This window comes from Sinocyclocheilus grahami, unplaced genomic scaffold (assembly GCF_001515645.1).
Source record: "Sinocyclocheilus grahami isolate Dianchi unplaced genomic scaffold, SAMN03320097.WGS_v1.1 scaffold149.1, whole genome shotgun sequence".
NCBI lineage: Eukaryota > Metazoa > Chordata > Actinopteri > Cypriniformes > Cyprinidae > Sinocyclocheilus > Sinocyclocheilus grahami.
The window spans coordinates 3,028,199-3,040,513 of record NW_015505328.1 but is presented as its reverse complement, the minus strand read 5'-3'; the positions used below and the strand labels follow the sequence as shown (position 1 = coordinate 3,040,513).

General features: G+C 35.9%; 2 protein-coding genes across 9 annotated transcripts in view; one reads left to right on the top strand and one right to left on the bottom strand.

The window, feature by feature from the left end:
* Nucleotides 1-5,627, top strand: part of pals2b (protein associated with LIN7 2, MAGUK p55 family member b) — a 24,922-nt gene extending 19,295 nt beyond the window's left edge. For 7 of the 8 annotated variants that reach the window (XM_016281344.1, XM_016281342.1, XM_016281345.1 and 4 more), the window contains 4 exons: nucleotides 592-753; nucleotides 894-1,096; nucleotides 3,266-3,394; nucleotides 4,591-5,627. In XM_016281344.1, the coding sequence (XP_016136830.1) occupies nucleotides 592-753; nucleotides 894-1,096; nucleotides 3,266-3,394; nucleotides 4,591-4,767 (671 nt within the window). In that variant the 3' untranslated portion in view covers nucleotides 4,768-5,627. The remainder of the gene's footprint in view (nucleotides 1-591; nucleotides 754-893; nucleotides 1,097-3,265; nucleotides 3,395-4,590) is intronic. The other variant, XM_016281341.1, reaches the window with a different exon arrangement.
* Nucleotides 5,628-6,109: 482 nt separating this feature from the next.
* LOC107592098 (non-syndromic hearing impairment protein 5-like) lies at nucleotides 6,110-12,013 on the bottom strand. Its single transcript, XM_016281474.1, has 10 exons — nucleotides 11,842-12,013; nucleotides 10,198-10,408; nucleotides 9,801-9,993; nucleotides 8,748-8,904; nucleotides 8,256-8,376; nucleotides 7,914-8,042; nucleotides 7,615-7,742; nucleotides 6,869-7,208; nucleotides 6,713-6,786; nucleotides 6,110-6,599 (listed from the first exon to the last, which is right to left on the bottom strand). Exons 2-10 carry the CDS (start codon nucleotides 10,403-10,405, stop codon nucleotides 6,372-6,374), a joined length of 1,578 nt encoding a protein of 525 aa, XP_016136960.1. The 5' UTR covers nucleotides 10,406-10,408; nucleotides 11,842-12,013; the 3' UTR covers nucleotides 6,110-6,371.
* Nucleotides 12,014-12,315: the final 302 nt, after the last annotated feature.

Below are 12,315 nucleotides of genomic sequence, written 5' to 3'. Positions count from 1 at the left end.
ATATATTTTTTTTTTTTATAAATAGAAAGTTCAAAGTACAGGATTTCTTTATAGCTATGTTTTGTAGCATCATAATTGTCTTAAGTTTCACTTTCATCAGCGTAATTTCATTGCTGAATAAAAATATGAATGAATACATTTTTATTATTAATATCTATTTTTTTTGTTTCACAATATTTCTGTCTTAATTTTTATTCAACTTTGTGAGCATATGAGAGATAATTAAAAAATTGTAAAAGAAAAAAAATACAAATAAAAAATTGACCGGTGGTGTGTGCATATATATATATATATGTGTGTGTATGTATATGTATATGTATATATATATATACACACACACACACACACACACAAAATATCCACAGACACCACAGACATGCCCTTCAATGAAAACTCAAGATCTTTGCAATTTAACATCACAAAGGGCTTTAGATTACACTGACCAAATTTGGTGTTGATCTGATTAAATCTCTAGGAGGAGTTAAAATGCAGCACCTGAAATAAAATCCAATTGATTTAACACACATATGCATCTTTATCCTAATATCGATAAATCCATTGTGTCTCCTCTCCTGTATGGTTATCCTACAGAGTTTGATCGGCATGAGCTTCAGATCTACGAGGAAGTAGCACGTATGCCGCCGTTTCAGAGGAAAACCCTCATCCTGATTGGAGCGCAAGGAGTGGGGCGTCGTAGCCTGAAAAACCGACTAGTTGTGCTACATCCCACTCGCTTTGGTACCACTGTACCACGTGAGAACCTAATGAATACTCTTACCTCGAAAATATAATAAAACACCATAAAATAATAAAATAAAACACAAAAAGCAAAGCAATGCTTTGTTCATGCCCATAGGTTTACCCATTTCTTTTCTTCTGTCTCAATATCTCAGACACATCTCGGCGGCCTCGCAATGACGAGCAAGATGGTCAGTCATATAGATTTGTAACACGTCTAGAGATGGAGATGGACATCAAGACGGGCCGGTACCTGGAACACGGAGAGTACGACGGCAACCTCTATGGTACTAAAATTGACTCCATCCATGAGGTGGTGAACACCGGCCGCACATGTATCCTGGACGTCAATCCCCAGGTGAGTGTCTCAGAGAGGTTCACAGATATTATACTATGTCAGTTAGGCTAATTCAAATGACAGATTATATGCACTACCATTCAGAAGTTTGAGGTTAGGATTTTTTTAAAGAAATGAATACTTGTATTCAGCAAGGATGCGTTAAATTGATCAAAAGTGACAGTGAAGACATTTATAATGTAAAAAAAAAATTATATTTCAAATAATTGCTGCTCTTTTGAACTTTCTATTCACCATCGGATTCTGTATTTTTGATCAAATAAATGCAACTTTGGTGAAAATAAGAGACTTTAGACTTTATTCTAACATATAATTCTATTTAATCTAATTATTATATATTAAATATTTAAAATAAATAGTTGTAGCACTTTTTTCTATAAGCACATTTTCTATAATCATAACATTTGTTCTATGGGGAACACTACTTTCACTACTTTCTCACTCACGAGACATAGACTGCATTTTGGTGGCCTACATAATAGTGGTCCCTCGGTGGAGGTCACATGAGAATTAACACAACCTTTAGACAAACAGACCACAAACTTTTTTCCAGTGAGCTTCACCTTGTTATGTTGCGCACCAGTCAACCATCACATAAACACGCAGGCACTCAGTGTGGGAAGCAGAGAGGGTCATGCTGTCATTTCAACTGTTTAAGGAAGGCTTTTTACAACCAGCAATATGGTTGTGCACCTTTAATACATGCATGAGATATCAGAGACTTTACATACATAAATCATATAATAATATATAATCAAACCCCTTGATATGGCTGTTTTATCTTTGTATTTTAAATGTTAAAGGGGTCATATGATGCTAAAAAGAACATTATTTTGTGTAATGAAATGTTTTTTCACATTTCATTTTCAAAACATTATTTTCCACATACTGTACATTATTGTTTCTCCTCTATGCCCCACCTTTCTGAAATGCGTCGATTTTTACAAAGCTCATCGGTCTGAAAAGCGAGGCGTGCTCTGATTGGCCAGCTATCCAATGCGTTGTGATTAGCCGAATTCCTCAAGCGTGTGATGGAAATATTACGCCCCTACCATACTGTAATGATGCCTTGTCCGGCTGGAGCGACGAGACAAAAACATTAAAACCCATTATAAATGAGGCATTCGTTGCATCCAGTGGGGACATAATTACGGATTATAATGGCTTATACTGTCGTATTACGTGTTGCGTTGCATCGCGCCATGTAAACATAAAACCATGTCTGCATTTGTGATCGGAGAAATGAAAACTACAAGCGCTACTCTACACTGCTCAAAACTCGCATTTGAATCGTCAGTGGCAAATCCTTTGAAACTATGAAAACATACTTACAGGCTGTGAGTCAGAACAGCCGGCATTGTAGTCTACTCTACCAGGATCAGGAACAGTATATTAACTCCATAAAATTCGCTGCACACATCTGAATATTTGGGTTGAACTGTTCTGGAACAGTGTTGTAAATACAACTTAACCACTGATTTCTAGTCATGTCCTCTTTTGGAAGACCAAACAAAGTAGTTTCACTTTCACAACGAAACACACAGCGTCACACACGGCGGCCTTGAGTGAGTGGCGGCGGGCGAGCTTGAGAACGGCGCGGCCAGCGGATTTGACGAAGGAGCGTCCGGCGGGCTTGCGGCAACCACATGTGACAACCCCGAGGCTGGACTCCGCTTCGTCCACGGTGAAAGCCGATCCGGTGATCCACAGCGCAAAGTTGATGTATTTCCTCAGCGACCAGCACGGATCAGCTCTAGTCATGACGAAGCGGATATCGTCCTCTTTTGGAAGGCCAAACAAAGTAGTTTCGCTTTCATAACGAAACACACAGCCCCTTCTCGACATGGCGGCGGCAACAACAATACCGCAGCGAGAATAAAAGTTACACCTTCTTTCTTTGCGTGAACATTTGGGCGGCGTTATGCAAATCTTCCCACATCATGACGTAGGTATGTGGGGGCGTGTTAGAACAAGCCGTTTTAGGTAGGTGTGGTTGACTCTTAACTTTTATAAAGAATATCTCTTTGGATTTGAGACTTTAGTCTTTGCAACTTTACAGATCTTCTTTATGCACCAAGAGCTTGTAACACTCCAAAGAGAAAGGAAAATTTGAAATCGCATCATATGACCCCTTTAACTGTTTTTCACTTTTACATCATCTGTCTTCAGGCTCTGAAGGTATTAAAAACGGCAGAGTTCATGCCATATGTCGTGTTCATCGCAGCGCCAGAGTTCGACACATTAAAGGCTATGCACAAAGCTGTGGTTGATGCTGGACTCACCACCAAACAGCTCACAGTGAGTCTTGTTCAACTTTCCCAAGGCTGGTGTCCTGAAAATATGACCTACCCACACTATATTTGCATCGTTTTAAGTTTATCTGTTAGTCCAGCACTGGAAAATATGCTACCCATGATGGTAGCACATCCAGCAAACATTTCCTGCTTGGTGAGATGTGCTACCTACCTACTTCAGCATTTATGTCAGTAGTGGTACACCTCACAAGTTTCTTCTTCCTCTGAAATATTCTACCATGCTGTAGTTTTAGATATGACAGTTTTAATTGCCGATATGTCACTCTGAGTACAGGGCATGATTTTTTATTTGTACTTCTATGTAAACATAGACTTGACGGTCTTGCTTCTTTTTTATAAAGACACAGTTTTAAATAGCTTTTAAATAATATATGTCACATGAGATATATACTGTTGTTCAAAAGTTTGAGGCCAGTAAGATTTTTTTCTTATTATTATTTAAAAAATAAATAAAATAAAATATATACAGTATATATATATATATAATGCTTTTATAAAGCAAGTATGCATTAAAGTTTATTTTGAACTTTCTATTCATCAAAGAATCTTGAAAAAAATGTATCATTGTTTTCTCAAAAATAATTTATATATATATATATATAATATTATATAATTAATTAAACTTATTTCAAATTTTAATATTTTATTATTTATTATTTCAAACAGGTGTTCTTTACTAGATTAGGATTGCGCTAAACTAAATTGTTAATGTTTTATATATTTAACAACCCAATTCACAGCAGCTCAGTGTCTGTTCTGTGCTAATGTCAGTCCGTGAGCTCATAAATATTAATAATGTTGTCATTCGCCGAGTGATTTGCTACCATCAAAATGCAGACAGTGACAGGTGAATACTTGTGCCATATTTGTGCAATAGTCCCATCCACTGCTGTAGCAACAGTCTGACAGAGAGCTCCATTTAGTCTTAAACTCTTAATTAATTCCATCAATCTGTCAGCAAAATAAACTTTATAAATGTAATCATTATTCGGTAAATAGCAGAGGGTGGAATTAAATATTTGTAAAAAGTGGCAAAAAAATTCAGTCTGTCATTTATAGTGGATGTTTTATACATTGACTTAATTATTTGCTTCACTAAACGTCTGGTTTATCAGTCAACATCACAAGTTCTCTCTTAATTTAAGTAATAATTCTGTTCTCTCTCTCTCTTTTTCACAGGATGTGGACCTGAAGAAGACCGTGGATGAAAGCGCTCGCATCCTGCGGGCTTACAGACACTACTTTGACTTCATCATTGTCAATGACAACCTAGACGGTGCGTTTGAGAAACTGCAGTCGGCTGTGGACCAACTCTGTACTGAAGCGCAGTGGGTTCCAGTGAGCTGGGTTTACTAAGGGAATCTTTAGAAGATAACCATACAAGTGTTTGAGTGTGTGTGCGTATGATTGGTAATGCGAGGTGATTGATGTGGGCCAGTGAAGTCACGCATTTGAATTGACCAACCAAATGAGCATCATCTGCCACGAAAGCACCGTTAGCTCACTATTGTGCACACAATGCAAGGTTTTTCTACTAAAACTGAAAGGGAAAAGTACTTATTTATTTTAGTATTTGTATGTTTTTAAAGAATATCTTTCTATTTGTGACATCTTTGGAGTCGGAAGAAAAGAAAAACGAGGAAAACTGAAACTGGCCTTGGCGAATGAGAGGCCATTTTTTTATTTATTATTGTAGTTGTTTTTACATGCGTTTCTCCTTTTTAATTTTTTTGCAGTACCTGAACCTACTGTGATGTTTTGATTTATACTACAAGACTACTACAGAGTGTAGCAGGCCAAGGGCTCCTGTAGAACATTCTAGATCCTAAAACCATGAACCAGAAAACTGTTTACATAGAGCCTGATCTCCCAACTGTTTATATGCTTCTCTTCATATCCAGAAGAGATGCATTAAATCTCTTTTATGCAAAAGTCCATATCAATGTGTGCAGTTTGTTTTATTTAGTGTTTTGTAATATTTCATTCACCGATTTTGTCTGTTGTACAACATTGGGCTGCACGTTGTGTCTGTGTCTTATTATCGTTAAAGAAGTGAACAAATATTCCTGTTGAGTTCAATCATTTTCTTGTTGTTTCTTCTTTCTTAAATGTCTTTCAAATTCTGTCCCAGAATGTCATGACCTCTCTGCCAAATGTATTTTTGTCTCTATGTCAACAGGACCGTTACAAGGCAATAAACAGACCGACCATTGTTATTCTTTGTTCCTCTTTTCATTTAATAATAAAAGTGCATGATGCAACCAAACAGAAGCTTTTGGAGAAAATCGAGATGCACAACCATAAAGGTATTTGCATAATGTCATATTCTACATATAAGTAAAACATTACAGCTGAAGGGCAGTGGTGAGTACATTATCTGTATAAGTGAAATGCCAAAATGATACAGTAACACAAAAAATTGTATATTATCAAACATATTACAATAATAAAAAAAAAAGATCTGATGAACTTTCATCCTAGAATCCTAATCCTTCCGTATCCTTGGCAAATAAAGAAATACTAAATTAATACTGCTCTATAAATTATCTATGGAAAACTGAAATCACTTTCAGAGAACAAACTAAAGGTTTTTAAATTGTTTTTGCTACAATTTTACTGTAGTAAAAGAAAAGTGCATTTTAGTTTTGGAAAATAAAAACTAAAATTGTCTGGAAAATATAGGTAGTGTATCAATATAACTTTTATTTGCAGAAATATTTAAAATCTACGAGTAAAAGCACCTCGTTTTAGATATATTACTATTAGACGGATTACTATTACGGAATTAACATAAAATTAGTGCAAAAAATATTCAGAAGCAAGTAAATGTCTGCACATAGGAACATTAAAACTAAAGCAAGTAATTTCTGCATTAACTAATATGTCTTAGTAACTTGAAAAACATGATTTTAACACACTTTAACTGCCTATTTCAGCTGTCAGTAAAAGCACTAACACTGTCACGCAGCAACAAAGGATGCAAGGCCATGGATGGCAATGCACAGAACCACAGGGAGGAATCCCTCTCTACAAGTTATTTTTGAGGTCAACATGTCATTCTCTTTCCTTAGTAAAACATTGCATGACTGAAAAAGTTCCTCCACTCTGTGGAAGTCATTGTCACTTTGGAGGAAAACAGGGATGGTGTCCTTGCAGAGAGGCATATCGCTTGTAGTCAGATGAATTACCTAGGTTTACAGAAAACAAAAAGGATTCAATTCAATTCAACGGAATAAATAATGTAATTTTTCTCAAGCATTCATGCAGAATCTACACTAGCTTCCAACACTATCAAACTCACTAAATCCTGTAGACTTTGGAGACCTTCAGAAGTGCAGAACGGCTCTAGCAGGTCCAGTTCAGCGTCCATCAGCTCTGAATCAAACAATTAAGTTTATGAGTGAATATAGATAGCCTTTATGCATAAGAAACCTCTGAGTTTAGGTACAGTACTAACCATCAAGAGCGTTCATCAGCATTTGCATGGCATACATGAGCTCCATGTTCTTCCTGCTTGCTTTTGTTGAGCATCCATTCTCATGGGATACGGCTATGTGACATCCATTCCGTTCTTCTGGTGTGGAGCTTGATCCAATTAACTCAGATGCCAAGGAAGGATCGCTGTGATTGGTTGTTGATATCTGACATCCATTATAACTTGACAATGACGTTGATGACGTCTTGTCTAGCTGGTCACACTTCAGTAAGTCTAAAAATGCACTGATGTTCTGACTCTGTTCTTCAGACAACTCGCTGGTTAAGAAGCAGGGAGCTTCACCGCTGCTTAACACCTCAAGCTAAAAGATAAAAAACACAATGAAATCAGAGAAAAATAAACATAAGTGATATAAAGAGGAACAAACTGTTTCATATTTGTGTAATTGTTTCGTTATGGTACCCCTGACTTTGAAATCTTGAAAAATGAAAGTTGTTTAATTTTTAATGATGTTCAAACTAACACTTTTTACTAATTTAATATAGAGGAAAAATAAATCTGTGTGGGTATAAGCACAAAATAGAGAAATTATGGGATATGAATCCTTTTAACTCTCTTAAAAATGAGAAAAAAGATCAAATCTATCGTAAAATAATTTTTAAAACCATCCTAGAGAACAGAAAATAAAGAAGGAATCACCCATTTATGCAATTTCACAATATCCTTCTGCAATTTTTGTACGTGATTTAGCAAGCATTATCACTCACTCTATCCACCAAAGCTGACAAGACAGATCGGTCCGTCAGAATTTTCCTCAACAGGAGCAGAATGGAGGAACGGCTTTCAGCAGACAAGTCAGCCAGTGCACAAAATCTAGCCTGAACATCTGCAAGAGCTGCAAAGAGACCACAAATTTACGTCTTGAAACGACTCTCATTAAAGGGTCTCATTATTAGAATGGCAATATCCTAAGAACTAGGAACTGAAAAAAGGGAAAGAGAAATAAATCCTACTTCTGCTTCTGCACAGCTACTTAAGCAGAACACAAAGGAACTGAAACACACACCTTTCTTTAGAGTAGTAAGTGGGAAACCTTCCTGGGTAAGTGGCCATTGACCGTCCACCTCTGAGAAAGTGGGTAAGGGATTCTGGGAAATATCATCTGATTCCACCCCACTGGGTCCAACGCACAAATCTAAACTCACACAAAAATCAAAATTCAGACATGGAAAGCCCAAATACATATACAGCACATTTGTCAAACTGTTTTTATAATTAAAATAAAATAATAAAAAATACATATACATGAAAAAATAATAGTGATGAATGTAATATTTGTTGATACATGTTATAAATAATCAAAAGGTACTGTAATGTTGTTCAGCCATATTCAGTTAATGTCACTGACCAAAGTAGCCGTCACTTTCGACGGTCATTTCAATGACACTGTAAGCCATCACAGTCTTCGGTGGGATGTGAAATGCAGTCTTAGAGCCATATTGAAATTTACCGCTGTCTTTCATGTGCATCTGAAACGCCAAGGAAACAGTTCTGTGCGTGTCTCTTTTTTTGTATTATTTATATACAATTAGTATTTATTCATATTTTGAATTAGCATTTTTTTTTTCAGCTTTTATTTTAATTTTAGTTTTAGTAGTTTTGTTGTGCTGTTTATTTTTATTCAATGCAATTTTTTCCTGTATAGCTTTAATTTGTTTTTATTTCAGTTTTAGTCATTTTAGTGCTTCTCAATTAAGTATTTTAACAACACTGAGTCAAAAAAGCAGATTTATTAATGACATGATATGATATGATGATATATGATATGATAATGACATTTATTAATGAAGTTAAACTCCTGTTCATTAGCTTTCAATCCCTGAACACACTTCTTACAAACCTCAGTACAACCAATCGCAGCACGGCAGCCGGCCTTCTCCAGTTCGATGTAGGAGATAAAGCAGTCACTGGTGGTTAAAATTCGCTCTTTAAGGAGGGTTAAAACCTTGTTTTTTGGGGGTAGCTTCTTGAAAAAAGAGCCTGTGAGGTCCAACTTCCTACAGGGGTCATCAAGGTCAAGAGCAGAGGAATGAATATTAAACCACATCAGATTGTTTTCTTATCTGCATCAAAATGTCAATTTTGTCATCATATACTCATCCGCATGTCACTCCAAACTTGTATGACTTTACAAATGTCTGAATGAAAATCCAGTACTGTTTTGGACAGTTTAAACATTTTTAAAAATATCTCCATTACAGATTTTGCATTACATGAGAGTGAAAAACTTCAAATTTAAAAAATGAAAATAATAACAATAATAATTTTTGAATGACCGGTCTTGTCAAGAGACACAGCAAGGTTCAACTTTAGGACCTTAACTGATTTTCCAAATTATGAAAAAAAAAAAGAAAAAAAAACGATATATATATTCTCCTTAATTTGTAAATATTGCTCATTCTAGTGGGTGGGGGTAGCTTCTTGAAAAAAGAGCCTGTGAGGTCCAACTTCCTACAGGGGTCATCAAGGTCAAGAGCAGAGGAATGAATATTAAACCACATCAGATTGTTTTCTTATCTGCATCAAAATGTCAATTTTGTCATCATATACTCATCCGCATGTCACTCCAAACTTGTATGACTTTACAAATGTCTGAATGAAAATCCAGTACTGTTTTGGACAGTTTAAACATTTTTAAAAATATCTCCATTACAGATTTTGCATTACATGAGAGTGAAAAACTTCAAATTTAAAAAATGAAAATAATAACAATAATAATTTTTGAATGACCGGTCTTGTCAAGAGACACAGCAAGGTTCAACTTTAGGACCTTAACTGATTTTCCAAATTATGAAAAAAAAAAAGAAAAAAAAACGATATATATATTCTCCTTAATTTGTAAATATTGCTCATTTTAGTGGGTTGACATCATATTAAATTGTTTTTCTCTAACCTTCCTCTTGTGAGCTTCACAAGTTTGGGAATATCCACAGCTTCCTTCTTAAGTGTCCCGAGGGATAAACAAAGTTTCGATGTGCCCTGTCCATTCGCATTTAGGCAGACAGCAGTACATCCCACCTCTACAGTTCCAGCTGCAGAGATTTTGTACTCTCCCTCAAACTTTACAAACTCTTCCTCCTCACACACTGGTCAAAACATAGAGAGATATTAATTTCAAAAAGGCCAGACGCAAGACATATTTTGAAAAAACACCTGTTTCTACTGAGAACAAACTGAGATTTAATTTGATCTTTCAATGTACTTTCTGCTATAATTCAATCTCAGTATTGCTAAGCAGAAAAGTAAATAAACTTCAAACATCAAACGTACTTATTCACTATGCACTTTACCTGGTTTAATTGGATCCCCTTCCAGCAGGTCATTGAGTTTGAATTCTGTGGGTTTGTATTTAGTTTGCTGCCAGAACCAGCCTTTCTGGATTTTCTGCACCACCGCAAGAGGCTTTAGTTTTTTGGAATTATTTAGGCTGGAAGCCGCAATCAGAGCACCCTTCGGATCTATCTGTTGGACCAGCTTCTTTGTCGCTTTTTCAAACATCGTCTGCATAAACATAAACAGACAGCATTAAACCATAGTGGAAAAAGTGAACACTTTCACTGACTTTCTCAAGCATGGTTCCTAATGATGGATGCAAACTGTATAAAAGCAGTAACTGAATTGCTGTTTATTCCCAAATATACATTAATTTAGATTACATAATCCTTTATTAGTTGTGAAACCACGGAAATATCATAACATATGCAAACCATTCCACAGCAGATACCAAACATAATAAACCCCCCAAAAATACACCAAAATGTGTACACAGTGGTTAGTGAGAAGTTCTCTCCTCATGCCAAAATCATGAAGTAATACCAAAAACAGAAACAAATAACAGAAGATAGAATAGATGAATATGAATTGCATGGATTAAGTGAGTTTAATCTCACAAAGAATTAAGATGTCATGGACTGCTGAGAAGGGCTAAAAATAGCATTTTAACTGCATCTCTGCATTGCAGATGGTGGCTTGTAGGTGTTACAGATATGGTTCATCATGCTTACAGAATAAAACGTTTTTGGTCTACTGCTCTAAGGGGCTTAAACTTGGAGGAAATTAGGGTATTTTTAATTTAGGAGCTTCCAGTCAGTGAAATTCCCCTGATAATGGGCCAGTGAGTCTATAGTGACAGTTGTGTTTATTAAACAGCATTACAGAGTTATGAATAATGATGTTAAACTCTCTAGAATAATGTTGTTTCACCTAGAAGTAAAATTCTGTCATTATTTACTAACCTCATGTTGTTCCAAACCTGTTTGACCTTATTTGTTCTACTGAACATAAAAGATGATATTTTGCACAATGGGGCTTTTGCATCTTTTTGAAGCTTGACATATTCAGTCTTCATTCATTGAGATGAAAGAAAGACCAACACATTTTTAAAATTTTTTTTGGAAAGAAAAGGTCATTGGAACAAAATGAAAGTGAGTAAATGATGACAGAACTTGAACTATCCCTTTAAAAGTTATAAATCATGCTACACTTACCCCAACAGTAGCATATTATTCTAGTTAGAAAGTACTTTGAATATGCATGTTAATGTAAACTAGATTGACATACAACACTCAGTTTAATACAACTAAGCGGTCCCTGCTCCATCTCTCTACCTCCATAGAGTCCATTCTTGACCTGAAAAAGGTTGAAGACCCCTGCTCAAATTCCTTCATTTCTATTTTCACATCATTTATTTACAAAGATGGAGCACAAGCAATGGGCAAAATGGATGTTGTTCTTCAAACATACTAGATTATGTTCATACAACTTTAGTCACAAAAGAGCAGCATTCATTTCCAGACTTTTGCCACTGGCTTTACATGAACATGGGCACTGTTAAATTCACAAATACACAAAGTCATTCAGTCCAGCATCAAATCTTGTGATCATGCGTAAGATTATACAGATTAGATCTTTTTAATTCGTTTATAAATACACACCTGTCGCTGTTAAGAGTTTGCTGGCGATGCGCTGTAGATCCACAGCCAAAAGAGAGTGGAAACAGCGCTAGATTATGATTTTTTAAAGAGACTGAGTCCACAGTTCTCGTGTCAGAAAGTGCAAAACAATCAGCAACTGCACGCACATTTAAACGTCTCCTCGCCCCCTGAAAGTCCCCTCACACGTAATGCGAAAGCATCGCGTTTACTGGACTGTCTGTGAGGAGGAGGAGGCGGTGCTGAACTTCAGGAGATTTACATTCATATTTTGGTTTCTGGCTCAAGTTTGTCTTCCATAATCGGAATCATATGAACGCAACTAAAGTAAAGTGAGTGAATTTTAAAGCCAGTTTTTGTTTAGTAGCTAGCTTTTCTAGATGGGTTGTAAACAATCATTCAAACAAATAAATGAACTAACGAAGATGAGTTCAAATGAATCATTTATTATAAACCCGTGATCAACCGTTGGGATGC